Here is a 27,754-nt window from a genome sequence, read left to right as displayed (position 1 = left end):
TGATTTACCGTGGAGGTCAACTGTGACACCTGAGAGCTGGAGATATCATCTGACTGAAACACACTCAAACACGATAAAATCTGCAAGTGATCAGAACTGCTTTGTTGGTTTGAGTCTTAAGCTTCTTCAACCGTAACTTTTAAGTGTCTTAAATTTTCTCTTTTCCCCTTTCAACGTTCTTTTCCATATACTTTCAAACGACGACAAAGTTGTGGAAGTGTTTTAATAAATGTAACCCTGAAACCTAACATTCTGTTCATTAACTTTTGAAAGTTACATTTCACTGGTATTTCAGTGCAGACTGTAGTGCTAGACTGTCATTCTGACTTGACACACTGCAATCAGGGCTGGTCAATTTAGTTTTACTTTTATTTTGTAAAACCCTTAGAGAGACTCAGACAAACCTTAGTGTTTTAAAATAAAGTCACTGACAGATAAAATGGTATGAATATACTTTATACATAATGCTGTAACTTTTTAGGCAGTTGTTTAAGAGAGCGGTTTTAAAAAGGGTGACATCCTCAAAATGTGTTTTCTGATTTCTGGTAATTTCAGGCCATATATGAGCGGGTTTAAAAGTGGAGGAATTATTAAAAACTCTACAGATAAAATGACAGCAAAGAATGAGTTCAGCTTTTCAACATCAAAACGACTTAGGGCAATGTCACAAAATACAGCAATAGAATAAGAGGTAAATGAAACAGTATGTGGTAAGCAGGTTTCGAAGACTTTGCTCTTGAATTCAGAGGAGCTTCTCCTGCACACAAGAATAATTCTTAAGTAAGTATACAAGACAAAGATCAGGGGAAGAATTACTGCAATAATAGTCACTAACAAACCAACAATATTGTTGATAGATGTGGAAACACATGACAATTTAGCAATATTCCAGATGGCACAGTATACTTTCTGTATCTTGTTTCCACACAGAGGAAGCCGTATAGTCAAATAAAGACATATGGCTATATAAAAAGCTGGATAGATAAAAGCAAAGGCTACCAACCCACACACTGTCTTAGGCGTCACCTTGCTATGATAATGTAAAGGCTCACACACAGCAACATATCTATCATATGCCATAATACTGAGGATGGTCATTTCATATGAACCATATGTGTAAATTACATAGATCTGAGTGAAACAAGCAGGACGTGAGATTAAATGAGCATCAGACAAGAGGTCAATGAGGAACCTGGGGAAGAAACCAGTAGAGCCGTACAGAGAGTTGACAGATAAAAATGCAATGAATATATACATGGGCTCATGAAGTGTTCTCTCTCGTAATATTACCAGTATTATAACAAGATTAGCAGAGACAATAATGACAAACAGCAGGAAGCACACCAAAAAGGCTGGGTAGCGGTAAAATCCTATAGGCATAAAAATGATGAGGTTAAAGTGAGAAGTAAGCACAGAGTCATTATCCATTTCACACTATCAGCATGAACTAAAGATTTCTTGTGATAAACCTTTGACCCGCTCTTGAAACAAAACTTTACATTATTATTTCTTTTAAATCATCCACTATTATTTTTTACTCTATTATTTTACTATTATTCATTGCTATTATTTTTTAGAAGAAAAAAAAAAAATTATCAATACATCCAAACAGACAATATCAAAGTTTGTTACTTCTATCCTCTTAATTTTAATTTATACCTGTCTCGGACAAAAATCATTCATTACATGCTCCGGAAGAATCCCTGATTAGGGGTTGAAAGACTTTGTATTTTATGGTGGGAATAGCAACAGGAAGAACATTATGGATGCTGCTGATTGGCTGACTTCACTACAGTTGGGACAAACAGGCTCAGCAGTGTAACACTCTAGGTGGCACTTTATTTACTCTTTTTTTTACAATAAAAAAGAATGTATAAAAACCTTTTCCATTTAATCAAATTTATAACACTTCATAATAAGTCATTCTTACCTAATGGGAAATGGTACAATTTCAAGAGTTTTGACTTTTTCTTTTTTTTTGTACTGTAAACTAATAACATGAAAAGATTTCACTCTAAATCAGGGATGGACAACCTAAATGATGGAGGGGGCCACAATTTTTCATCGACACTACCTGAGGGCCACATAGGACCGCACACTTTACCAGATATGATAAAACTGCCATTTTAAATATATATATGTGTGCGGGTGTGCGTGTGTGGGTGTGTGTTTAGTGAAGCAAATACAAAATAACCACTTACTGTGATTTCGTTTTTTTTAATTAATTTGTGCATTTTTACACTAAGAAAGAGTTTAACATTTTCCCTGTGTACCCACTCTACCTCACCACTATCAGCAGTGGGCACTGGTAAAAAGTTGCTGTAAAGTAGCTTCAGTATGCTTCTTGTATTTAGCTTTGTGCAACGTGTTGTAGCGGCGACTTAAATTGAAATCTTTCATGGCAGATAACGTCTAAACTAAGCACAGGTTTGCTTTTACATTCTGTGAACAGATAACCTCCTTTCTCCTGAAAGACACGATTTTCTCGATCAAGTGATTTTCTGATCAAACCTTTCCTCCGCTACGCCACGGTTCAACGTCTCTTCTTCACTGGTAGAGAAGACCCGGTGGAAGCGTGCACGAGGCGGCGTCTGCATTAGAGGCGCTATCTAGTGGCCAACTGTGTCATTACAACTGATCCAGTGCTGCAGAGGACACATTTTTATCATTTTCAAAAATTAATCTAAGGGCCACTTCGAGTGAGGTTGCGGGCTGTGTGTGGGCTGCCAGTTGTCCATCCCTGCTCTAAGTCAACAATAGAAAATAGAAAATGAATAGTTTGTCACAAAGGTTACCTCATTCTATATTAATCCAGTCACACATGAATGCTTGGATCCTTTAAGTGGATACACTATAAGTGTAAGGGCCTGTTCAGACTTAGATTTGAATAATCCAAACTATACAGCATGTCCTGGGTAATACTGAAGACCACCTATTCAACAGCTGTGCTCTTGCATAAAGTTTTAACTCAGTCATTCAGAAAAAAAAAACAGCTTATATTTGGAATGATCACCACAAAACCAAAAAGCATCATAAGTGACGTCTCTTTAATGTCTCTCTAACCAAAAGATAAATACATCCAAGCATTTAACAAATGATACCCTTGAATACAAGTAAACTGTGTGAGATTATATCATAAGAAACATGTTGTTTGTATCCCCCTCTAAGTTTACACTTGAGTTTACGTCTATATTTTATTCTATATTTTATTTTATTTTTCTCGGTTTACACTTACACTTATATTGTTTATCTTGTGTGTTAAAATGTGCAATTACTACTGTTTTACTGTAGTACTTTTTTTTTACTACTGGCTGCAGGTACAAAAATACATTTCACTGTGCATGGTACCATGTATAACTGTGCATGTGACAAATAAAACCTATCTTATCTTATCTTGTTAATGCTTGCAAAGCAGCCCTGTGGAGTTTGCTGAATTTGTTTTGGTTTGCCTTTATTACTGTAGTTGTTTTTCTCCCTAAGTCTTCACATCATGTCCGCTGTTCATGGTTCAGATACAACAGCTGTTACAGTGTCCCCCAAATAATGCTTGTGTTTATTTAGTTACAGAGCGGGAGACTGTGATTGGATCTCGAGACACATTTGGAAATGTATTTATAATGTCAGGAGTTAAAATGGTATTTGTAGGTGGTCACTTGTGATTGGTTCACTGAAAACCCATTAAAATAAAAAGGTCTGAACAGCCCCCAATGCCATGTGTCCCTCTCCCCCACTCAAGCTCTGATCACAGTTTTGATTTCTGTATGCAGACAAACGCCTGCATCATACACGGTGGGAACAATAGATTATTGTGCAAACATCTGCTGTTTCAAATAATGAAATAATGAAAAAATGTACAGTTTGTTACCTCTATGCTATTAGTGTGACTATCTCTTCTATCGCATTTGAGACTTTGAGTATATGTCACCAAAGGGCCCCTAGATTATGACCTGAAAGTTTTTATAGTCTGTGGTGGGGATAGCAGTATGAATATTACTGACTTCTCTGCCATGGAGACAAAAAAATGCTTAGTGTCATAACATACAAGACTGACACTACATTTGCCGGGCATTTTTATCAGCCTTTAAATTATAAAACTTTTTCCGTATTGGTAGAGAAATCCCCAGCTCACCCATTGTACGTTGCCTAAGCTATTTTTCCTGTTATCCCTCTTGCTCTTCTAAACACTTAAAGACAAAAGACTGGATTGCTGACCACACCAATGGTCTCCTCCACTTTCAGATCTGAAGTTGGTTCCACAGTGACATGAGTGCCTTAGGCATGAACTCAGAGCTATCCAAGAGTGAAACTTTATTTAGGCAGCAACTTCCAACTTAATTTAGAAGCAAAAGCAGCAATTGACAAGTCCGCACCAATCTGCCAACTCTGCAATGATAACAAAAGAGTTTCCAGTTTCCTCCAACCTGCATCATGAGAAAATGCACAGGAAATAAGGCATTCCTTTTTGGCACCACAACTATTCCCAGCTGTTTCACCAACTAACAGCACACTCCTTTCCTCTTATACATTGGTCACTAACTCAATATATTCAACTAAGATAGTGTCTTTTTATATATTAAGTATATTTAATCACATTTGACTGTATATTGTCATTTTAAGGAATGCTTTTGAATATGTCAGCTAGTCTGTTTAATGTTGCATAAGAGTGAATGTTGCAATCTCTTGCTATGTAGAATTCAAAAAACCCTTCAACCTTTACTAGCTATTAATATGCTAATTTTGACCGTAGACTGATATTCTGATTATATGAGACTGATCCGAATAACAGTGTGGCCCAACTTACATGGTGCCCTGTGTGAGGCATAGTACTGTTAACAACTGTGCATTACGATTGTGGTGTAATTTTTTTATTTATCAAATTTAGCGAGAGAAATGTGAGAGATTCAGGTTATTGATAATTACCACTTTTAGGATGCATAGTTTTACAGCAGTTCCTCCCTCTTGCTGTTAACCAGCCAATTTGGACCAGTAGACAAGTAGAAGTTAAAAACAATGTGACAGATTTCACAGTAACATATATAAATTAAAACATGTAGCATATCTTAATGTCATTAGTGTATGTTTATAACTGATAATGTCTATGTTACAAAATGGCCAGCTAAACGGTTGAAAAGTCACTGATGAAGTGTTGCTCAAGTGCTTGTTGGTGTTTAACAACTAAATGGTAAAACGAAAGGGAAGGTTGGTTGATGCGTCACTGTGACATTCGACAAATGTTGAAGCCAGCTAGGTTTTCATATATAGCGGGTCATTCCAAGGTTCAGTTTGTTTCTTTGTTTTGCTAGTTTTCCTTGATCATAAATTAAAGCTCCTTGCTCAATCACTGCTTGTTTGAACACACCCTTAAAGTGCAGACTGTCAACTTTTATTGAAGGGTATTCACACCCACATTGGAGAAAATCTGTAGAAATTATAGCTATTTTTATATACAGTCCCTTATTGTCAAGCTCAAAAATAATGAGAGGGCCTTCTCTGCCTTCTGATGTTGAGAAATTTATTTTGTCCCCAACAGAGAGTCTAAATCCTAGCTACCCTAAAATGACTCATCACTGAATGACATATTATGCACATATAAGGCCCATAATTCTTGCTTCTGAATTTCTACTAGCAAACCAGGCTTTCCTTTAAGAACAAAGGTAGCCAAAGAAAGATGCATGAATTCTGATAGGAATGTTGAGGCTAAAGCTGCACTGCATCAAATCAAAGATTGAATTCAAGATCAGACTTCAAGTAATTTGATTTGCTCAATTGGTGTAATAAAAAAAAAAAAAAAAAAGTTCCTACTGTTTCTTTTTTGTTGTTTTTTTGTTTTTGTTTTTTTGTGAAAGGATCAATTATTACTCCTGCATTTCATTGTAGTCGAGTTGACTTGCTGTATATACTGTATTTAGTCTGGAAACTGAAAACCTCCTTTCTTTGACTAAAAGTTACCATGTGGCTAAACATATTGAGCCCATTGTTGGTTACATCTGCAGACATACCACAACTGTTGGAAATGGGAGGAGTTAACCCTTTTTAATGCTGTCCGGCACCGGATGTCATCCCAGTTTTTCAACTCTGGGGGTTTCTGACATCCATTTTAATATAATAATGAACTTCTTAATGCCTATGATGTATCCAATTTTGCAAGTAAATAAAACATATGAGAATGTTCAGTGTGGGTCGCTTAGAGGATAAAATAATAACAAGAACAAATATAAAATGGGATTTCAAGTTGCGTGATAGAACTACTCCCTAGGGATTCAAAACAGTCTTTTGTGGTGTGACTTTGTTATGAAACTGTGTCTTTCCACCACTACATCACATCATCAGTTGTGTAATCCAGCCTCATTGGGCGTCTCCTGTGTGTATGTTGCATGGCAACCATATGGTCATTTGGCAGACCACATTGTGTCCATTTGTGTCCCCTTCCTTTTACATCCCTGTGGTGTGACCTGCTACAAAGCTGCCGCCTCTCTGCCTGAGGTGCTGGAGTTGAACCAGAGGACAAGTTCTGGGCGCTGATTGGTAATTACAATTTCGCATGGGAAGATGTATCTAGTTTAAATTAGCATGTATTTCCCAGTTCCTGGCTGTATTTAGCAGGCAAGAGTCAGAAGCTGGGGGCTTGGTATGCTGTTTTTCTACTTCCCAGATGAAAGGTGTAGATTTCAGTGGCCCCTGGGCTCACCCCTGTCCACTGCCGAAAACGCCTACAACGGGCCCTGAGCATCAGAAATGGACTATGAAGCAATGGAAGAAGGTGGTCAGCTCTGATTAATCACCTTGTCTTTTACCTCATGTAGATGACCAGGTGTGTGTGCGTCATTTAGCTGGGGGACATATGGCACCAGTTGGACTATGGTTAGAAGGCAAGCCAGCAGAGAGGCTGTGTGATGCCTTTGTCATTCATGTGGATGTTACTGTGACACTTACCACCTACTTAAACAGACCACGTACATCCTTTCATGGTAATGATATTTCCTGATGGCAGTGGTCTTTTTCAAAGAGATCATGTGTCCTGCTATGTCAACAACTTGAACAATGGTTTCAAAAGGTATCTTCCTTGCATTAGGCTATTGTTACAACCTACCAGGATGGAGGTGTTGCTGGGAATGAGCACTGGTGACAGGCTTGGTCTTTGATTGATTGATTGAAGTGTTTATTTCGAATATGCAAACCAAAATAAAAAAGAAAAGTACGATAAAACATTTAAACATAGAAATACATATTCGAAAAGGAGTGAGAAGAAGAATAACTTATAAACTCCCACCCCTTCTCTTTAAATAATGAATACCAAGCTTCCTTGCAACTAGTTTAGATATGCCTCATACTTATAAATAAAATATATTCCTGACTTGAATTACAAAAAAAACCCCCAAAAAACAAAAAACAAAAAAACAAAACATAATCTACATATACACTTAATACAATATACACACACACATACACACAAAGAGAAACAATAAAAAAGAACAAAACAAAAACAAAGGAGACAATAACCTAATAACACTTAGTGCTACCCAACACCTCCCTGTGTACCTCTTAAAAATAGTGTCTTTGTACCTAATTTTAAACTGTTTCATGTTTGGACATTGCTTCAACTCCATCGTAAACCTGTTCCATAGTCTCACCCCGCTAACTGAAACACAAAAACCCCTCCTCTTTGTCCGAATTAAAGTTAAAGTTTATTTTTCCCCTTAAATTATAACTCCCCTCATGCGTAATGAATTTCTGTATATTTATTGGCAAAAGATTATTTTTAGCTTTAAACATTATTTGAGCTGTTTGATATTCCACAATGTCTGTAAATTTTAGTAGCTTGGACTGAATAAATAAAGAGTTTGTGTGTTCCTGATAGCCAACGTTGTGTATGATTCGTATTGCTCTTTTTTGAATGGTGGTTAATGGCTGTAGTGATGTTTTGTAGTTGTTGCCCCAAACCTCTGCATAGTATTGAAAATATGGTGAGACTAGGGAACAGTAAAGAGTGTGAAGTGATTTCTGATCCAAAACCTTTTTTGCTTTGTTTATTATTGCAATGCTTCTTGAGACTTTGGTTTGTACATGTTTGATATGTGATTTCCAATTGATTCTGTCATGGTTACCCCCAAAAATTTAATTTCGTGAACTCTTTCTATTTTAACTCTCTCTAATTTTATTAATACCTCTGTATTCGGTGGACAATTACCAAAGCACCATTAATTTTGTCTTGCTCAGATTTAATGATAACCTATTTCTGTCGAACCATATTTTTAGTTTGTTCATTTCTGTAGTGATGTCCTTTTATCCCCAGAACAGAAAATATTTGTGTCTTCAGCAAATAACACAAAATGCAACACTTTAGTGATTTTACATATATCATTAATATACAAAATGGAAAACTTGGGTCCCAACACTGACCCCTGTGGGACACCACAAGCAATGTCCAAACAAGAAGAGACACAATCACCCAATTTCACAAACTGCTGTCTCCCACTTAAATAAATTTTCACCCAATCCAGCACTATTCCCCTGATGCCATATCTTTCCAGTTTTTTGATTAATATTTCATGGTCAATTATGTCAAAAGCCTTTTTTAAATCAATAAATACTCCAATAGCCTTTTGCTTACGGTCTATTGCATTTGTGATTCTATCTATTGCCTCTATTATTGCCAGTGATGTTGATCTTTTTGACCTGAACCCATACTGATTCTCAGCAAAAAATTTGTGTTTTTCTAAAAACATGTCCAATCTTTTGTTGAAGAGTTTTTCCAGTATTTTTGCAAATTGTGGGAGCAAGGAGACAGGTCTGTCGTTTGTGAAATGATGCTTGTTTCCAGCCTTGAACAGAGGTATGACTTTAGCTATTTTCATTTTATTTGGAAATGAACCAGTTTGAAATGATAAATTACAGATGTATGTGAATGGCTCAACAATGCCTTCAATGACTTTTTTTATTAGTACCATATTGATATCATTGAAGTCAGTGGACTGTTTATTCTTACATTTTTTGACAATATTCAAGATTTTGTTTTTATCCACAGCTTGTAGAAACAATGAGCAAGGATTTCTCTCTAATATCTGTTCATCAAATGTCCCTGGATCAGGGATTTTTCTTGCAAGCTCAGGTCCAATACTTACAAAGTATTCGTCAAAACTATTAGCAACATCTGTCATGTTATAATTTTCAATATCCTTATCAATGAAATACTTAGGCAGACTATTGTGTTTAGATCCATCTCTTATAATATTGTTTAATATTTTCCATATTCCTGTAATGTTATTTCTATTATCATCTAATATCCTCCTATAGTAATTTTTCTTATTTGCCCTTATAATATCAGTTAACTTATTCTTATATTTTTTATGTTTACATTGTGCCTCCTTAGTTCTCTGTCTTATGAACTCTCTGTGAAGTGTATTCTTCTTCTTGCAGGCATTTTGTAGGCCTTCAGTAATCCATGGGCAATTTGTATATGCTAGTTTCCTGTTATATTTCTTAATTGGACAATGCTTATCATATAATGAAGAAAATATTCTTAGAAACTCGTTATATGCAAGATAAACATCTTTTTCTCTAAATGTTATTTCCCAATTATGCTCCAATAATTCATTTTTTAGTGTGTTAATGGATTCTTCTGTTCTTACTTGTCTGTATACTGTTTGCTTGTTTGACTTTTTCCTGTGTCTGATGTCATAAACTGTAAACACTGGCAAAAGGTCGCTTATGTCATTGATTAACAGTCCACTTATTGTATTATTATCGATGTCATTGGTGAAAATATTATCAATGAGAGTGGCAGAATGAGAAGTGATTCTGCTAGGTCTAGTGATTCTTGGAAATAGGCTCATACTGTATATTGTATTGATAAATTCATCTATAGTGTTGTGTTTATTGGGATTTAATAAATCAATATTAAAATCCCCACACACGAAAGTAGTTTTATTCCCTATTTTTGAAAATACACTTTCCATCCACTCACTGAAGGTATCTATGCTTGACCCTGGCGTTCTGTAAACACAGCTAACAATAACATTTTTATTTCTCTCCATGCAGATTTCAATTGTTAAGCATTCAAGTAGATTATCAATGACAGTTGTCATTCCATCCAGAACCTTGAAGACTAGAGATTTATCAATATATATTGCAACTCCTCCACCACCCTTGTTTTGTCTGTTCTTATATCTGAGTCCATAGCCCTCTAATTCAAAGTCTATACCTTTTTCAGTGTCAATCCATGTTTCAGATATTGCTATTATATTGAATGGTTTATGAAATGCATGTAGATAATTCTTAATGTTATTGAAATTGGCATATAAGCTTCTGCTATTGAAATGAATGAGTGATAATTTGCCTTCAGATTTAATGTTCTGGTTGTACTGATCATCTGTATAGTAGCAGCAATTATTTTTTATGGTGGAGAAAAAATTGCTGTCCGTATCTATATCCTGTTCCAAATCCATGATGTTGTGATCAGTGTGTTCAAAATCGTCCAGTTCCAGTTGCTGATATCCACTTATCGCCTGTGTTATGGCTCTATATTCTCCGGATGTAATGTGATTTCTGTCCTTGTCTGTCATGGTTGTGAATTGTTACCTCAGAGTCCAGTGCAGTTCAGTTTAGTCCGGATCATGACGATCATTGTTTCAGCAGCTGTAGTGCAGTTCATGAAAGTCATTGGAATTTATCCAGTTTGGCAATATTCCTGATGCAAAATACCTAGGCTTCCTCGGGGGTCCAATTTAGTCTTCTTTCTGCCATAGATGTAGATTCGCTGGAGAGGGCTGCGCTAAGCAGACTAATGTTTTTGCTAACTAAGCAGAAAATTACGCAAAAACTTTATTTCCATGTTCTACAGCTCACTCCATGTGCTTTTGCATCACCCTACGGCTACGCCATCCCACCTCATTAAGCAGCAGTCTGCCAAGACCACTGCTCATGCACATCTGGCTGTTTGTAACTGGCAGCATAAGGAGGTGGACAAGGAGTCAAAGCTTCCTGAGTTATAGCCCATACCCTCACTCTTGTCCCTGGGTTCTTCCGCACCAGAAGATCACCTTCCATCTCCACATTTGACCTTATTCATCCATTCCCTCTGACCCCTCTCATCCCTCCATCAATTTTCCTTACGTCTTGTCAATTAATAAACATCCTTCAGTTGAGGTGTGGTCTCCAATACCTATCCAGTACCGATACCTATAATTCTTTTCTTCTGGAGAGTCAGATACAGAGATACAGTATAACTCTCTAAGATCATCTTGTGTATTTGGGTATTCAAGTATATTTATTTATTTTTTAATAACATGAAAGCACAAGTTAAATCTTTTACAGAGTTTACTTTCAATTGAACAGTTTTTTTACACAGTAAATTATTAATATTATTTTAGATTAAAGTTATAAACAGAAGGGAAGGTGATATTTCACTAAGATGTTTAAAACCAAATAATCGGTATAATCAAAATTATGAAAATTACACTTTATCTTCATACGTGAAAAAAGTTCACAGATTTTGTTAATTTTTCCGCATAGAGGGTTTATTCAAAGCACAAATGATTCAGTGACCATTTCCAGAATCTGGAATGGGAATTAACTGCATAATCACCATATAAATGAAGTTTAGAATGCAGTGCAGTTCCGCTGACTTGGTATGTTGTAGGGCTGGGCGATAAAAAATATATCAATACATTTTTTAATGCGATATGAAATTAGACTATATATATATCCCCATGGTTATATGTAGATAGTGCCATAAACAAGTTACAGCCAGGGGTGGAAGCACTACAAATCTTTTTCACCACCTAAAACACACAAACGCACAAACTGCAGTACGAAGAGTGTGTGAAACTGCACACTGCAGAAGCCCCAGTCACAAGCCATCCACATCCCGAAAAAGCTCCATATCGGGATATATATCGTATATCAATATTCAGCCTGAATATATCGGGATATGACTTTTGGTACATATCGCCCAGCCCTAGTAGATATTGTTCTTGGCTTTTGTGGATGATTTGACCCTCGTAAATGGTTAATACACGGCACAAAACATTCACAGGCCATCTCAAGACTCGTTACAGGAATCACATGTTACTTGGGGGTTTGGGGTTTTAAAAATACAATTCTCAAAATATGCTGTTTAATCTCTGGTAATTTAAGGCCTTAAAGAAGAGGAATCAGAACTGAAGGAAAGATTTCTGAATTACAATTACAAATGAATTTATCAACTTTGAGGGTTTTTTTTGGCTCAGGACAGCATCACTGAAATAAATATATAATAAATCACAAATTAAATCATATCTGGAAGACAGCTCTATAATACTTACTGACCACTGTTCAGTTTTAATAAAAATAAAAAGAGAATTTTATACCCTATTAAGAAATGGGGCATAACTCTTCTGACAAAGCTGCCCTGTGTGCAAACATTTTCTTAAAAGGCATCTCTTAGGAAAATGTTTTTACTTAACTCTATGTTGGTAGGGCAGTCAGTTAATAATTCAATACAGACAGTGGAGTTATTTAATTTACATTTAAATAAATACAGCCTTAAAATTATTCTGAATAACATCTTGTATTTGAAAATATTGTCTGCCTTTACACATATATCAGGATAGGCTATACTGCTAAACTTACAACCAACTACTGTATAAAAACAAAGAGACCCTTAGAGGCAGAGAGCCTTGTTTGCTTTTAAAGCAGTCCTTACTGCTTTAGAAAAAAGTCACTGACAGATGACATCATATGAATATATTTTATATATAATGCTATAACTTTTCAAGTTTTTGTTTAGGAGAAAGGTTTTGAAAAAGGTAACATCTTCAAAATGTGTTTTCTGATTTCTGGTAATTTCAGGCCGTACACAAGAGGGTTCAAAAGTGGAGGAACTATAAATAACTCTAATGTTATAAAGAAAGAAAAAAATTCAGTCAGGTTTTCAACATCAAAACGACTTAGGGCAACGTCACAAAATATAGTGACAGAATAAGTGATAAATGAAATTGTATGTGGTAAGCAGGTTTCGAAGACTTTGCTCTTGAATTCAGAGGAGCTTCTCCTGCACACAAGAATAATTCTTAAGTAAGTATACAAGACAAAGATCAGGGGAAGAATTACTGCAATAATAGTCACTAACAAACCAACAATATTGTTGATAACTGTGGGAATACACGACAGCTTAGCAATCTTCCAAATGGTACAACATACTTTCTGTATTTTGTTTCCACACATAGGAAGCCTTACAGTCAAATAAACACATGTTGCTATAGAGAAAGCTGGATAGATAAAAGCAAAGGCTACCAATCTACGCACTGTGTTAGGAGTCACCTTGCTATGATAATGTAAAGGCTCACATACAGCAACATATCTATCATATGCCATAATACTGAGGACGGTCATTTCATATGAACCATATGTATAAATTATATAGATCTGAGTGAAACAAGCAGGACGTGAGATTAAATGAGTATCAGACAGGAGGTCCATGAGGAACCTGGGGAAGAAACCAGTAGAGCCGTACAGAGAGTTGACAGATAAAAAGGCAATGAATATATACATGGGCTCATGAAGTGTTCTCTCTCGTAATATTACCAGTATCATGAGAAGATTAGCAGAGACAATAATGACAAACAGCAGGAAGCACACCAAAAAGGCTGGGTAGCGGTAAAATCCTATAGGCATAAACATGGTGAGGTTAAAGTGAAACACAGAGTCATTATCCATTTCACACTATCAGCATGAACCAAAGATTTCTTGTGATAAACCTTTAAACCCGCTCTTGAAATGATACTTTACATTATTATTTCGTGAATCATCCAGTTGTAAACAGAGACAAATCAATGATTGTATAATTACTTACGTTCTTTTTGTTGAAACAAGTCCATTTTGTTTTTACATAATTATCATTGAACTATTACTGTTACCTCTGTTCTTCTAGTTTGAGGCTCTTGCATCACTGTCAAGCAACCCCTGAGTACGTGCTCCTAGAGAGTCCTTTAATATGAGTTGAAAGACTTTATATTTAATATGGGGACAGCAACAATACACAATACACACCACAGATTGGCTGACTACACTGCCGTGGAGACAAACAAAGGCTCAATGGTGTAATACTCTAGGTGGCATTACATTTGCGTGGATTTTTTTCAGCCACATCCTGTCAGCAAAAGTTCTAAAACTCCTTTCATTTAATCCTCAGTACTTCAGTGAGCCTGTTGGTCCATTCTTCAGTGTGCTTTCAAACAGAGATCAGCTATGATCAGGCCCCTTAAGTATTGCTTCTACTGAAGTGTAATCTCAAATATTTAATTCAATTCAATTCAATTTTATTTATATAGCGTCAATAACAATACAAATCATCTCAAGACGCTTTACAAAACCCGGCCTGAAACCCCCAGAGCAAGCCTAAATGCGACGGTGGCAAGGAAAAACTCCCTTTTAACAGGAAGAAACCTTGAGCAGAACCCAGCTCATATGGAGAGACCCATCTGCCTAAGGCCAGCCGGGTATGATGTTTAAACACCTTGCTGTAAATTCACTGACTACATATGTCAAATATGCCTATTTTACCAAGTGGTTCCTGAAGTTTGTCAAATGTCAATTTAGATTAATGAAATGTTTTTAATATGACTGTTCAGACTGTATAATTGAAGTGGCCAATATCAGAACTGCAATGATCTGATTTACTGCTTTTTTCTGGAGTTTGAACATGAGACAAAACATTTTTAAGGCACCTTTTTTAAAAATGACAAGTTTGATGAGAATTTGGACTTTCAACTGAGAAAGGTTGTACTTTTACAAGAAAAATGTCATAATGTAACCAGACTAAAGTAATAATTTAACAGTGAAGGGAACAGGATTTTCTCTCATTGTAACGACCACTGACCGTCATAGTGAAATGTGTTTGCCACAGAATGTTCTTTGGAGGTTGCAGTGCCATGGAAAGCCGTTTAAACTTTTATGTTCATCTTGATCCAAAGTCAGACAAACCTCAGTCGTGCTTTGTATGGAAGCCCTACATGGACACCAACAATATTCAAAATACTCAACTTTGGTTATCTAAATGCTGGTTACAGTCTGTACATCTATAACTAAATGGTGTGACAGTTGACAGACGGTTAGTCTTACTTTTTGTTAAACTGTGTTTGGGTGCAGCAGCTTTTCTTTGAGTAGTTACACAGAGACAAAGATATTTTCAGCTAAATGCATAGAATTACAGGAATAATGTACTTGCCCTGGAATAAATTTTAGGACACAGCTGTATGAAGCACAATTTATTAAGAAAGACAGTTGAAAATATATTAAATGTGATAACTGAGACACATCTAAAACACAAAGCCCTGCGATAGACTGGCGACCTGTCCAGGATGTACCCCACCTCTCGCCCGATGACAGCTGGGATAGGCTCCAGCAGACCCTGCGACCCTTAACAGGAACAAGTGGTTACAGAAGACGAATGAATGAATGAATGAATCTAAAACACAATTCTGAGTTTACAGTCTCAAGGTGGCTTCCTTAAGTCTGAAAGTGCTGTGTTGGACCTAGAGAACAGCCTGGAATGATTATGTATATGTCACATGTTACATTACTAGATAGATAGATAGATAGATAGATAGACAACTTTACTGATCCCTTTGGGAGGTTCCCGCAGGACATCTCCATCGCATACAGCACTGTCAGACATACATGTACACGAATTATATAGAAAGCAGTGAATAATCCCCAAATTCCCAACACCCTGAAAAGAATAATAATAATAAATATTGTGACTGTACATATGTGGTTATTGCATAAATATTGGGATTCCACATGGTTAAAAAGAAAAATACCAGCTGCACATTGTTATTGCACCCATGTTATTGCAGATTAGTTAGAAAGGTCAGAGAATCAGGAAATCAGGAAACTGGCTGCCTCCCCTGTCATTCAGTCCCTTTCTTTTTTGTCCTCCTCCCCTCAAGTGAGTGACCAATAGTTTGATGGAACATGGGACAAAGGAGTTCCTCAGTCTATTTGTCCTGCACCTTGGGAGGAACAGCCTCTCGCTGAAGGTGGTTCTCTGGCTGCTGATGGTCGTGTGCAGAGGGTGGCTGGCATTGTCCAGGATACCCGTTAACCAGGATACCCGTTAAGACATACTGGGTATTGAATGTATTTAAAACAGTAAATATAAGTATAGTCAGAGTATTTCTTTTTTCAACTTCTAATTCCTATTTAAAAGCTGACTTCATACAGTAAATAAAATCTAAAATCCTGTTTCTTATTTTTTTCAGTTTGAAGCCGTACATGAGTGGATTGACAATTGGAGGAATGAGGAGGAATTCTATCGCTATGAAATTCTGGACACTTTGTGATAAGTCCTTAGAGCCAAATCGCATGTACAACAAATCAAACAGCAAACACACAACTAAAGTGAGTAAACAAAATAAATGTGGCAAACATGTTTGCATGAACTTTCTTCTGTTCTCTTTGGATGTTTGGCATGTCTTGATCAGACATACATAAGTCCAAATAATGAAAATGAAATGGCCAAAATAGAAAGTATAATTAAAAGCTGGAACGACAATTTTAGCTAGAGAGGCAGAGCAAGCTAGATTAGAAATTAACAAGTTAACACAGTAGATCTTTGGTATGTGTGAGCCACATATTCTCGATGTTGATGTTGTTATTGTGCTCATGAACACCAAATAAAATGGAACAAGCCATACAAAAAACACAAAGACACAAACTCTTTGTTTAGTCATCACAGAGTGGTACCTCAGAGGTCGGCATATAGCCACATATCTGTCATACGCCATTAGAGCTAGAAAAGATAAGTCAGCACAGGCTGAAGAGTGCAACACAAAACCCTGCAAAAGACATCCAGCATAAGAGATGACATGAGTGGCAGACAGAAGATCACTGAGGAATTTGGGGTAAAAACCTGATGTCCCATAGAGTCCATTGATGCACAGATTACAGAGGAAGATGTACATGGGTCCATGAAGATTTGCATCCACGATGATTGTCACAATAATGGTTAAATTCACCAGCCAAATCACACCATAACACAGTAAAGTGAGAGCAAAGAGAGGAACTCTGTAGTATGAAATCCCACTTAACCCTGTCAGAGTAAACATCACTGAAACGTTATCCATCATACTTTACCGTTTTTACATCTCATTTCGATACTGAACAGATGGAAAACTGCAACTGCGTAATCTGACCAGTGTGAAGAAAAAGTTTCCTGTTCTGAGGCTTTCCATCCCTTGCACAGTATGTGAACAAGAGTATATGTCCTCTTGTGGCTATAGCCCTCAGTGACGTTGTCAACATGGGCCTTCAAACATCCAATCAGTAATGTGGGAGTTTCTCTCACGTTCCTCCCTGTCCCCCCCTGGATCTGCACACATGCACATGCCTACAGCTAGGTGGCGCTATAATAAGCCAATTTACGTTTTGGCTCATATCTCAAGAACTGTGTGCCCTAGAAAGAACATTCTTTCTCCCTCTTATTCCTTATATACACTGTAAACATTTGATGTAAATTTACAGTGAAATATGTACAGTATTTTACTGTATTACTGTCATACAGTATCATACTGTAAACTGCAATGCAATCTGGGAGAAAAAAATGTGATTACAGCCAATTACAGCACTTTAACATTTTTTTACAGGATTATACTGTAAACTTTACTGTAAACAACTGAGCATCATGGGAAGGTGAACAGAAAGTGCGGGAACTAAAATTTAAACATTAAACATTAAAACAAGACTATTGCTTTTGCTGGAAGATAACGTATTAACGTAGCAAGTTTAACCTATTGTGCTTTGTGTGCCTGTTTCCACATGGATAAAAAGAGCCACGGAAAGTTTTGTATTTGCAATGTTCTAGTTAGCTAAATTTAGTGAGTCTCAGCATTGTGTATCGGTTTACATTAACAAACGCTGGTGCTTTTGCTGGTAGACATTTAGAAAGGTAGTAAGTCTAACTTAGTCCATATTGTTTTATTTACAGTTCTGACAGTTATATCCTGTCTTATAGTACAGCTGTTGTATTGTCCTGGTCAAACATCATTTTGTGATTTCTGTTAACTGTTTCTAACTTGTAATCTTTTTCTTAGGTCCAATGACACAGACAAACCAACGTTGGATGTTGAGCATAGAAAAAGTGGTGCTATTTGAAGGAACGTCCTTTGTGCTTGGGGTTGCTGTAGTATTCTCCTCCTACGACAACTTCAACCATAAGTATCAACATGATGCAGCGTGCATGCTGGAATTCATTCAGAGGTAGCTTCTTTTTCACATACACTGTACCACAGAGCTTGAATGACTTTTCTTCACACAACACCATTGTCCAATAACCTGTAGTGATGGTGCCTCTGACACAAGAACAGCAACTACAAACATACTGCCTCTAGTAGGGGTGCAACGGATCAAAAAACTCACGGTTCGGATCGTTTCTCGGATCAGAGTCACGGATCGGAACGTTTTTTGGATCAGCAAAAAAAAAAAAAAAAAATAAATAAATAAACATAAGTTTTGTCTTTTTGTTTATTAACACTTAAATTATTAAATTAAAATATATAAAATCAACTTAAAGTGCACAAGGCATAATATCTTCTTTTTAACATAATTAATGAAAAACAACTTAAAGTGCAACATAAAAGGGCATATCTCGCGTTTTCACTCCTGTCAGTGAAACACCGGGGTGATGTCGCTTCAAATGCGTGGCCATGCTTGATGTGTTTCCACTGTCATATGGCTACACACCGTCACGGTTTTATCCACTAACCTCTTTCCTTCATCATTATATTTGACAGGGAAGCCAAAATGCTCCCATACAGGGGATTTAAATTACGCGGGGCGTTCAAGCTCCTCCGTTCCTCCGCTCGCCGTGACCACGCTGTGTGTGGACCTGGTGTGGACTGAACATGCACACAGCTTTTTTTTTTCTTTTTTTTTTCATAAATCAATCCGCGGATCACGTGTGTTCCGAACCGAAGATGTTGATCCGAACGGATCACGGATCAATGATGATCCGTTGCACCACTACTACATTGTACTGAACATGCTCTTATTTGATATGTCGCATTCATAGACCGATATCACCTGAAAGAAAAATATTTTTGTCTTTCTATATTGTTTTTCAGAAGCTGCATTGACATCAGTCCTGAGAGTGGCACAAAAGCAAGACGTGAGATATAAGGCAAGAAGAGCGGCAAGATGGTCCAAAAGAAGCCAACATCAGTGAATCAGTCAGCACAGTTAGTTTTACTTGTGTTGCACTGTTTTTATTTTAATAAATATTTGAAAAGGAACTGCATAATGAATATTGTTCTGCTGTCATTTCTTTATCATTATCATTATTATTATCATTATTATTATTAGTAGTAGTACAGTAACATTCTGTAATTATCATTAAATACATACTGTAGATTCAAATACTGTAAATATACAGTAATTTACTGACAAAATATCATCAGTATCATGTTGTAAATTTACAGCAATGAACTGTAGATTTATTTCCAGTAATATACTATAATTCTAAAATACAGTGAGATACTGTAAAAAATACAGTAGTTTGCTGGCGAAGCTGCTGCCTGTAAATTACTGTAAATTTACGTCTCAGACTCATTCATTCATTCATTCATCTTCTTTACCCGCGTATTCCTGTTAAGGGTCGTGGGGGTCTGCTGGAGCCTATCCCAGTTGTCATCCGGCGAGAGGTGGGGGTGCACCCTAGACAGGTCGCCAGTTTATCGCAGGGCTCGTCTCAGACTCCCAGTGAAAATGGAAGCCTTTTGGATAAGAGGTCACTTCGATCTATTTAGACCTGGATGACTGAGAATCTTCATACATAGGATGTATTTACTCACTGATGTTCAATTTGGATTGTGTGATTAAGCTGTTCACTTTTGTTGAAATTCTCAAAGAAGACTAACATTTTAAAATACTGTACCTCCAAGTTGGTTTCATAAAATGTGAAGTCAGTGATATTGTCTCTGGAAAACCACTTAGTCCTCTCTCTATGTTAGTAACTATAGCTATAACACCACTACCAACTGTTTGCTAAACAACAACCCAGCTAATGGCAGTTGCATTACTTGCTGTCTTTGAGGGGTTGACTCTCTAAAGGAGCACTGAAGGGAGGGGCGTGTTTGTTTGTCTGCTAAGTTCACATGTCAGTAATTTTTCTCAGGAAATGTTCAGGGGCCAATAAGTCAAGTGAAGTCAAGTCAGTGATAGTGGTGTAAGTTCATTAACATTTCAGTGAATGGGACTATGAAGCAGCTTCCATGTTGTATGCTTGTTTTCCAAGTGCAGAACATTCTTTAAGCTTTTGACTTGACACACTGCAGTCAGGGAAATGCAAATTCATTTCAAGTTAACTTTTATTTAGTTAGAGTCAGAGAGCCTCAGACATTCCTGCTTTCCTGCCCTAAGAGAAAGATGATCACAGTCAAGCTGCAGATCTTGAAGCAAAATTAAGCAAATGTCTTGATTTTGAGGCATCCAGGTTGCAGATTGAAGCCAACTGCTACTCCATTCCCCATGTCTACATTTCCAAGAGTGAAGGAAAACTAGGGTTGCCAGCACTTTAACATAATAATGCACAACGTCCTCTTTACAACTCTCCGATGACTGGTTTGTCAGTTTGTCAGGCTACTGTAGAAACATGGCAGACGCCACAGAAGAGGACCCGCTCCCTAGCAGTAATCTATCATCAAAATAACTGTCATTAGATGGAAACTTGTCATTTTTGGAAGAAAGAACATAACTAATTTATTCTATGTGATGTACACTTACAATAGTTTATTTTTTCTTCTTCTGTTACCGCTTGTCCTGTGAAGGGTCACGGGGGGCTGGAACCCATCCCAGCTGTCATCGGGCAAGAAGCGGGGTTCTCTATTTTATTTTTTTATTTTCTGTTACATGACCATCCTTATACAATTGTAACTCAATATACTTTTTATTTATATTTTTACATTTTCTATACTTTGTGTTCAAGTAGTGCTGACTTGTGATTCCTTTTGTTTCTGTGTATTGATGCTACTGTCTATCTCTCTATCTATGCATAATGAATTTCTTCCCATAATTTTTTTAGTTGTACAATTGTAACCAGAAATATTTCCAATGCCAAAAGATATGAAACATTTTTTATGTTAGTTAGTGAGCAAACATGAACAACTTGTTCAGTAAATCACGTGTTCATAACTTTCTCAGTCAGATTATTTAGGGAACATGTTATATATGTTGGGTTGATCTGATTCTTTTTTAGCTTTATTGTGATATTTGAAGATTGACAAATTTTTCACACCAGGTTGTGCACACAGATGTGTATAATCTTTGTTTGCACTGCCATATCCATGATCATCTTTTATACCACAACAACTTTAAAATGTGTCTTCTAATTTCTGGTAATTTAAGGCCATAAATGAGAGGATTCAGAATGGGAGGAATGATAACAAACTCCAATGATAAAATCACAGCCACTAGTGGATTTAACTCTTCAGGATTATACCGACTCAAGGCAATATCACAAAAACCTGTGATGGAATAAATCACAAATGAAACTATGTGTGGCAGACAGCTCTGTAACACCTTAACCTTGAATTCTGCTGACTTTTTACAGCAAACCAGAACAATTCGCAAATATGTGTAGAGGACATAAAAAAGGGGAAGGAAAACTGTAGTTATGGTCAAAAGCATACCTATGGCATTGTTGACAGAAGTGGTAATGCATGATAATTTGACCACATTCCAGTTAGCACAGAATACTTTTTGTATCTCATTACCACATAAAGGAAGTCTGGCTGACAGACAAATTAATGCTGTAAGATCAAAAGCTGGAAACAACCAAGCCAGTGCTGACAACTTGGCAACAGTTTTCCTGGTCATCTTTCTGTGATAGTGTAAAGGATGACACACAGCAACATATCTATCATATGCCATAATGCCAAGAATGGTCAGTTCACAGCAAGCATATGTGTAAATAACATAGATTTGAGTGAAACAAGCAGGACGTGAGATTAAATGAGTATCAGACAGGAGATCCATGAGGAATCTGGGGAAGAAACCAGTAGAGCCATACAGAGCATTTAAAGATAACAAAGCAATGAACATATACATGGGCTCATGAAGTGTTCTTTGTTGTAATATCACCATTATCATGACAAGATTAGCAGAGACGATAAAACTGTAGAGCAGGAAGCAAAAAGTAAAGGCTAGAAAGCGATAGTGTCCGATGTTCACGAACATGGTGAAGTTAAAGTAAGACGGAAACGTACTGTTTTCCATTTCACTGAACTCCTGTTGCTGTCTTGAGATATCAGTGGTCCAGTTTGACAGCATCTGTGCAAAAAACATGTCAACAGTTGTGTGACAAAATGCTGACCTACTTGGAAAAACTGACATTGAAGGATAATTTGATAAAATACAAGTCCTCCAACAGTGACTGTACTTACCAGACTATGGTTTACTCATGCTCCAGTCTCTTCTACATTTTGCTGTCAGTTTACATTGGTTACATCTGCAGTGGTGTGAATCCGACACGACACAAGTGTTGGAAAGGGGAGGCCTTTTTAAATGTTATCCGACTCCTGATGACATCACAGCTTTTTGTCTCTGGGCGATTCTGATACCAACATTATTCCTTTGATAAATGTGAAAGACTTTTCTTTTAGCATTCGTTGTGAAAATATATAGTTTAACAAAAAAACAACAACAAAGAGATACAGAAAGGGATAAGAGTTTATTACTACTAGTGTTAGAAGTGTCCGGTGTTCACATATGGTGAGGTCCCATAGGAAAAATAAGTTGCTCATCTGTTGTTCAATCTCGTCTCTTGAGATCAGTTTGACCTTCTCATATTCGTATCATTCTGTGATTATTTGTTTCTGATTTACTTCTCCTAAGGGTCCCTTAGGAGCAAGAGATATACGCTAAAGAGACAAGACACCACTGAGACAAAGGAGGTTGAGTTGAGATAACCTATTGAGCAATACTTGAGAAGTGGAATAAACAGAGGAGATCTCATACTTGTATGCCCCTGATCGCAATTATGTCTTGGTTATTTTGAAGGAGAATTGAAGAGAGACTTTTGAGACTTTTATGAGACAAATCTGAGAAGTATTATTATTTCTCTTAAATGTCTTACTGAAGCTATATATGATTATGATATGAGCCATATTTGAGAAATATGAGAACAAATTGAGAATGTAATTTTAAGATTATCTTTAGTAATTAAAACTGTAAAAACACTCAATACTCAATATTGAAAAGTTCAACACCTTTATTTGGGTAACACCATTCAGGTGCCCCTTTCACTTTTGGAGTGAAAGGGGCACGCCTGAAGACCTTCTATGACTCTGTAGTGGCATCAGCTATCTTGTATGGAGTGGTCTGCTGGAGCAGTGGCATCACAGAGAGGGAGAGGAAGAAGCTGGATAAGATCATCAGGAAGTCCAGCTCTGTCCTGGGCTGCCCCTTGGACTCAGTGAGGGAGGTGGGTGACAGGAGAGTTCTGGCTAAACTGTCCTGCATGCTGGACAATGAGTCCCAACCCCTGCATGGTGACCTGACAGGACTGAGGAGCAGCTTCAGTGACAGACTGCTTCACCCTTGATGTGTGAAGGAAAGATACAGAAGATCTTTCCTTCCTGCTGCTGTTAGGCTCCACAACGAGCACTCCTAATATGTGCAATATATCTATTATTTATTATATCTCTGTCATTTCTGCATGCTGTTGCAAACTGCAATTTCCCCATTGTGGGACGAATAAAGGTTTATCTTATCTTTACACTAAAATTAAAACAAAATACACATATAAAATGTAAATAAGATACAAACATAAATTAAATACAAACCCCCTTGCTGTTAAGAAGTCAGGTGTAGTTTAATCCTCAAAACCTAAAACTGTGACCCTAGAAAAAAATTCTTCAGTGATCACAGACAAAACTGAATAAACATATCCCCCAAAAAACCTTCAAAATCCTCCAAGCAGCAGGATGCAGAATTGTTTTAAAAAATAGTTAAAAAATACACCTGACTTCTCAGCAAGGAGGTGAGTAGATGATGACTGAATTTTCATTTTTGGTGAACTATTCTGTTAAGTAAAACAGGACTACATTTACAAAATTGGAACCGTGCCATTTACACCCAGAGATCTGTTTAGAACGGTGTGAAAGCTTTGTTTATGGAACTGGAATAAGCACCATGTGAACTGTGGTGCATTCTATAAAGCAATCCGACCTACATACAGAAAATGAACACTTCCAGATTGTAAACAATGAACACACTGACCAGCACTGTTGAGGTACGTTTAACAATCACACTTGGGTTTGGGATCAAGCACATGAAACCATGTGAAAAGGACCTGAGAACATACTACCAAACCTCAGAGTCAACTTGGTAGGTACTGTCTTAACACCTAAGAAAGAAAGAAAGAAAGAAAAAAGAAAGGGTGAGAGAAAGCAGTCCACATATTGTAGGCTATAGCAGTGGCCTACTCCTTAGAACCTGCTCTGCCCCTACATTTGTGGACAAAGGCTTTCTTGAGCTTGGCCTCCTCAATTCGTTCCCAACCAGGTAGACTAGCACATCTCATGACATAATATGTAAGACAAGAGCATTAAAATCTGGCATGAGTAATTTGACAGAGACTTACCACATAGACCATACACAACTGCACTTCAGGTTAAAAGGACATAACACCGTGAGATGTCCATTTCAGTTCAGCAAGTTAGTTTTTTGGGCCAATCATAAACGTAAATGTAAACAGTCTGTTATCCTTAAAGGTGCTGTAAGTGATACTGGATAAAACTTCATTTCTGGTGTTCTACTCTATACTCTACAACTTCTATTCTGATAATAATAATAATTGCTACACTGTCCTGATTGGATATAATCATTATCCCCACTATCCTGGCCTAATTTTGAGAACTTACTTAGGATTCCATCAACTTTTTTACAGTCTGCTTTCCTTCCTTTCCTGAGGGGCTGTTGCCAGGGCGACCAAAGGGGACTACATTTTGACACTCCTCAACAATGAAGAAATGGTCAAAAAGTGTATGAAACAGACGCATGCAATGTGGTTTAGATGCAGTGATTAATGGCAGCAAGGTGGAACGATGAGATGAACACACTGCTCCCAGAAAAGAGCTCCTGCTGACCCGATGGTGAAGATGGGCTGTCACAATGTCACTCTCCAATGAGGTCGCAAAGAGTCTGAAGCTCTCTGACCCAGCAGGGGCAGCCTCAAATCGTGGCATCGGCAACTAGCAGAGGCATTTCCGGTGGCACCCAAAGGTTGCCACGGTAGTTGCCGCTGTCCGGGGGGAGATGCCATGGCAGACGCCACTGTTTATGGGAGATGCCACGGCAGTTGCCACTGTCCGGGGGAGATGCCACTGCTTACGCCACTGTTTGGGGGAGAATTTAAGGTTGCCACCCATCCCATAAAATACAGAATCGTCCTTTATTTGGTGGTCATGGCCCAGCGGAACCGCGGTGGGCGTCCCTTATTTTCATTTCTGAAAGGTGGCAACTCTAGCCAGCTCCCTTTCCACCTCATGCAGACATTTTTACGTTCCACTGTCTTGTAAAGATCTTCAGGTATATCATGTAAAAGACTTGGTAATGTAATAGTACACAAAATAATATATTTAACTTACATAAATGTTATACATGTGATGCTGGGGGTATGAAAAAAAGAAGAAGCTTAGATTACTTATGTCAAGTACATTGCCCTCTATGTGTGCTGAGATTACTACAGTATAGAAGCCTTTGAGCAAATGCATTACCTTGTTGTGTCACGAAATACATTTTCCCTTAGGTTCAGATCTTTGCCATAAATTACTGTTAACTATTAAATGGTAAATTTAATGAAATATGTGTTTGTTTTTTGAAAAAGACCGAAAGAGAGGCTCCAACTGTCAACAACCAACAAGCTTAATGTTTTTATGTGAATTTATGTGGCTAAACTATATGGAAGGACCCAGTCTTGACAGTTGATGTAATGCAATAATGTTGCCGGTAGACTTACTACCAGTCAAAAGTTTGGACACACCCTCTCATTTAATGGTTTTAATGGTCTTTATTTTCATGATAAGTAACATTGTAGATGCTCTCTGAAGGCATTAATACTATTAATGAACACGTAAGGAATTATATAGTAGACAAAAAAGTGTGAACTACACCGCGTTCCAAATTATTATGCAAATTATATTTTTCTCTGATTTTCCTAAATAGTCAATGTAAAAGACAGTCAGCATAATTTTCAAGTCATCAACCGTTAGAGTATAATTCGAGTGTTATTGGACAAACCTCCCAATGATAACAGTATTTTTTTCAAAAATAAAAAAATTAAAATGCACTGTTCCAAATTATTACGCACAACAGAGTTTCAAAACATTTTATAGGTTGTAAAGAACTGAAAATGCTTATTTGTTGAATTTACAGCATTGGGAGGTCATATTTACTGAAATCAAAAGCTATTTCAATCAAAACGATCTTAACAGGTCAAGTTACATTTTAACATAGGACCCCTTATTTGATAACAGCTTCACAATTCTTGCATCCATCAAACTTGTGAGTTTTTGGAGAGTTTCTGCTTGGATTTCTTTGCAGGATGTCAGAATAGCTTCCCAGAGCTGTTGTTTGGATGGGAACTGCCTCCCACCCTCACAGATCTTTTGTGTGGCTGCAGCCTTATGTTTGGTTTGGTGCTGTGGCATTCTACTCATTATTGGCATTGTCTGTCACTGCCAGCCTATCATATGTATCCTTCCAAACCCTGTCCAGCCTCTCATTCACCTGAGGTCCTACAACCTCTCATTGTTATATGTGTGTTGTGTTGTGATGAGTTACATTCAACACTGTGGATTATGTGTTATCACAAACACAGAAAGAGATGTAAACATAAACGGCTACCACGTGACCAAGATGTGGGAAAAAAGAATATGCATCCCATTAGCTGTATTTGTATAATTTGTTCCATTTATGTCAACTTGCCTCATGTGTTTTACATGTTTTCTCTTTTTCCTTTTTCTTTTTTTATCTTTTGAGTTTCTTGCAAGAAAGTTTCTCACAAGAAATCTGTTTTTTTTTTGGAAATCTGGTGTGTTTGAGCACATTATGGCTGTTTGTCTTAATGGGTTTTGGAACTCAAAATTGTAATGAGTTATATGACTTGTGTAAGAAATCAACAAATTTTGTAAGTTGAACATTATGTAAATAAACCATATATCTCGTAAATTATTTGCCTGAGTTGTTTACTTATTTTCTCAAATTTTGGCATGAGATAATGATTGAGGTATAATATTAAAGCTTGCACTACTCTCATTTTCTTTTCTTTTTTTTTGCTGAGACGCTAGAAAAGAGACAACTGTAAGAGAATCTGAGAACTCAAATAGTGAGCAGTGAGAGACCGAACCATGTTCTCACTGAGACAACACAAATTGAGACATTTGAAAGCGACACAACATGTCTCATTTTTCTCTTAGCTGAGATCAGGAAAAGAGACATGTGAGAGAATTTAGAGAACTTGCACAATGCTCACTGTGAGACTTATTTCTCAGGAGAGACATTTGAGAAGAATGAGAAAACCACTTTGGTCTCGATTAGCTCTCATTTATATCTAGGAGACGTAGATGTGACATAAAGGAGATCTCATCTTCAATTTCGCTTTGCTATGGGGTATTAATAAATGAAACAAACATAGTTGGTAGAATGTTGAGTATACATTTATTGTATTTTTATAGTACATTTATCATTTTTTAAGCATATAACAATAACACATATACTG

At 37.0% G+C, this 27,754-nt stretch overlaps 4 protein-coding genes across 4 annotated transcripts; all 4 read right to left on the bottom strand.

Annotated features, from left to right (window-relative positions):
- Positions 1 to 489: 489 nt before the first annotated feature.
- Positions 490 to 1,428, bottom strand: LOC311488033 (olfactory receptor 52J3-like; the record flags this gene model as incomplete). Its single annotated transcript, XM_084544536.1, has 1 exon — positions 490 to 1,428. The coding sequence occupies one exon, from the start codon at positions 1,426 to 1,428 to the stop codon at positions 490 to 492; it is 939 nt and encodes a 312-aa protein (XP_084400662.1).
- An 11,334-nt stretch (positions 1,429 to 12,762) lies between these two features.
- On the bottom strand, positions 12,763 to 14,246 carry LOC311488032 (olfactory receptor 2G3-like; the record flags this gene model as incomplete). The annotated part of the gene is made up of 1 exon (XM_084544535.1): positions 12,763 to 14,246. The coding sequence occupies exon 1, from the start codon at positions 13,693 to 13,695 to the stop codon at positions 12,763 to 12,765; it is 933 nt and encodes a 310-aa protein (XP_084400661.1). The 5' UTR covers positions 13,696 to 14,246.
- A 1,932-nt stretch (positions 14,247 to 16,178) lies between these two features.
- Positions 16,179 to 17,518, bottom strand: LOC311488031 (olfactory receptor 6N2-like; the record flags this gene model as incomplete). The annotated part of the gene is made up of 1 exon (XM_084544534.1): positions 16,179 to 17,518. Exon 1 carries the CDS (start codon positions 17,106 to 17,108, stop codon positions 16,179 to 16,181), a length of 930 nt encoding a protein of 309 aa, XP_084400660.1. The 5' UTR covers positions 17,109 to 17,518.
- Positions 17,519 to 20,967: 3,449 nt separating this feature from the next.
- LOC311488125 (olfactory receptor 6N2-like) lies at positions 20,968 to 22,537 on the bottom strand. The gene has a single exon (XM_084544637.1). It carries the CDS (start codon positions 22,363 to 22,365, stop codon positions 21,322 to 21,324), a length of 1,044 nt encoding a protein of 347 aa, XP_084400763.1. The 5' UTR covers positions 22,366 to 22,537; the 3' UTR covers positions 20,968 to 21,321.
- Between the last annotated feature and the right edge of the window lie 5,217 nt (positions 22,538 to 27,754).

The sequence above is a fragment of the Chelon labrosus genome (assembly GCF_963514085.1).
Source record: "Chelon labrosus genome assembly, chromosome: 5".
NCBI lineage: Eukaryota > Metazoa > Chordata > Actinopteri > Mugiliformes > Mugilidae > Chelon > Chelon labrosus.
The sequence above is the reverse complement of the archived record's forward strand: the minus strand, read 5'-3'. Positions and strand labels throughout refer to the sequence as shown.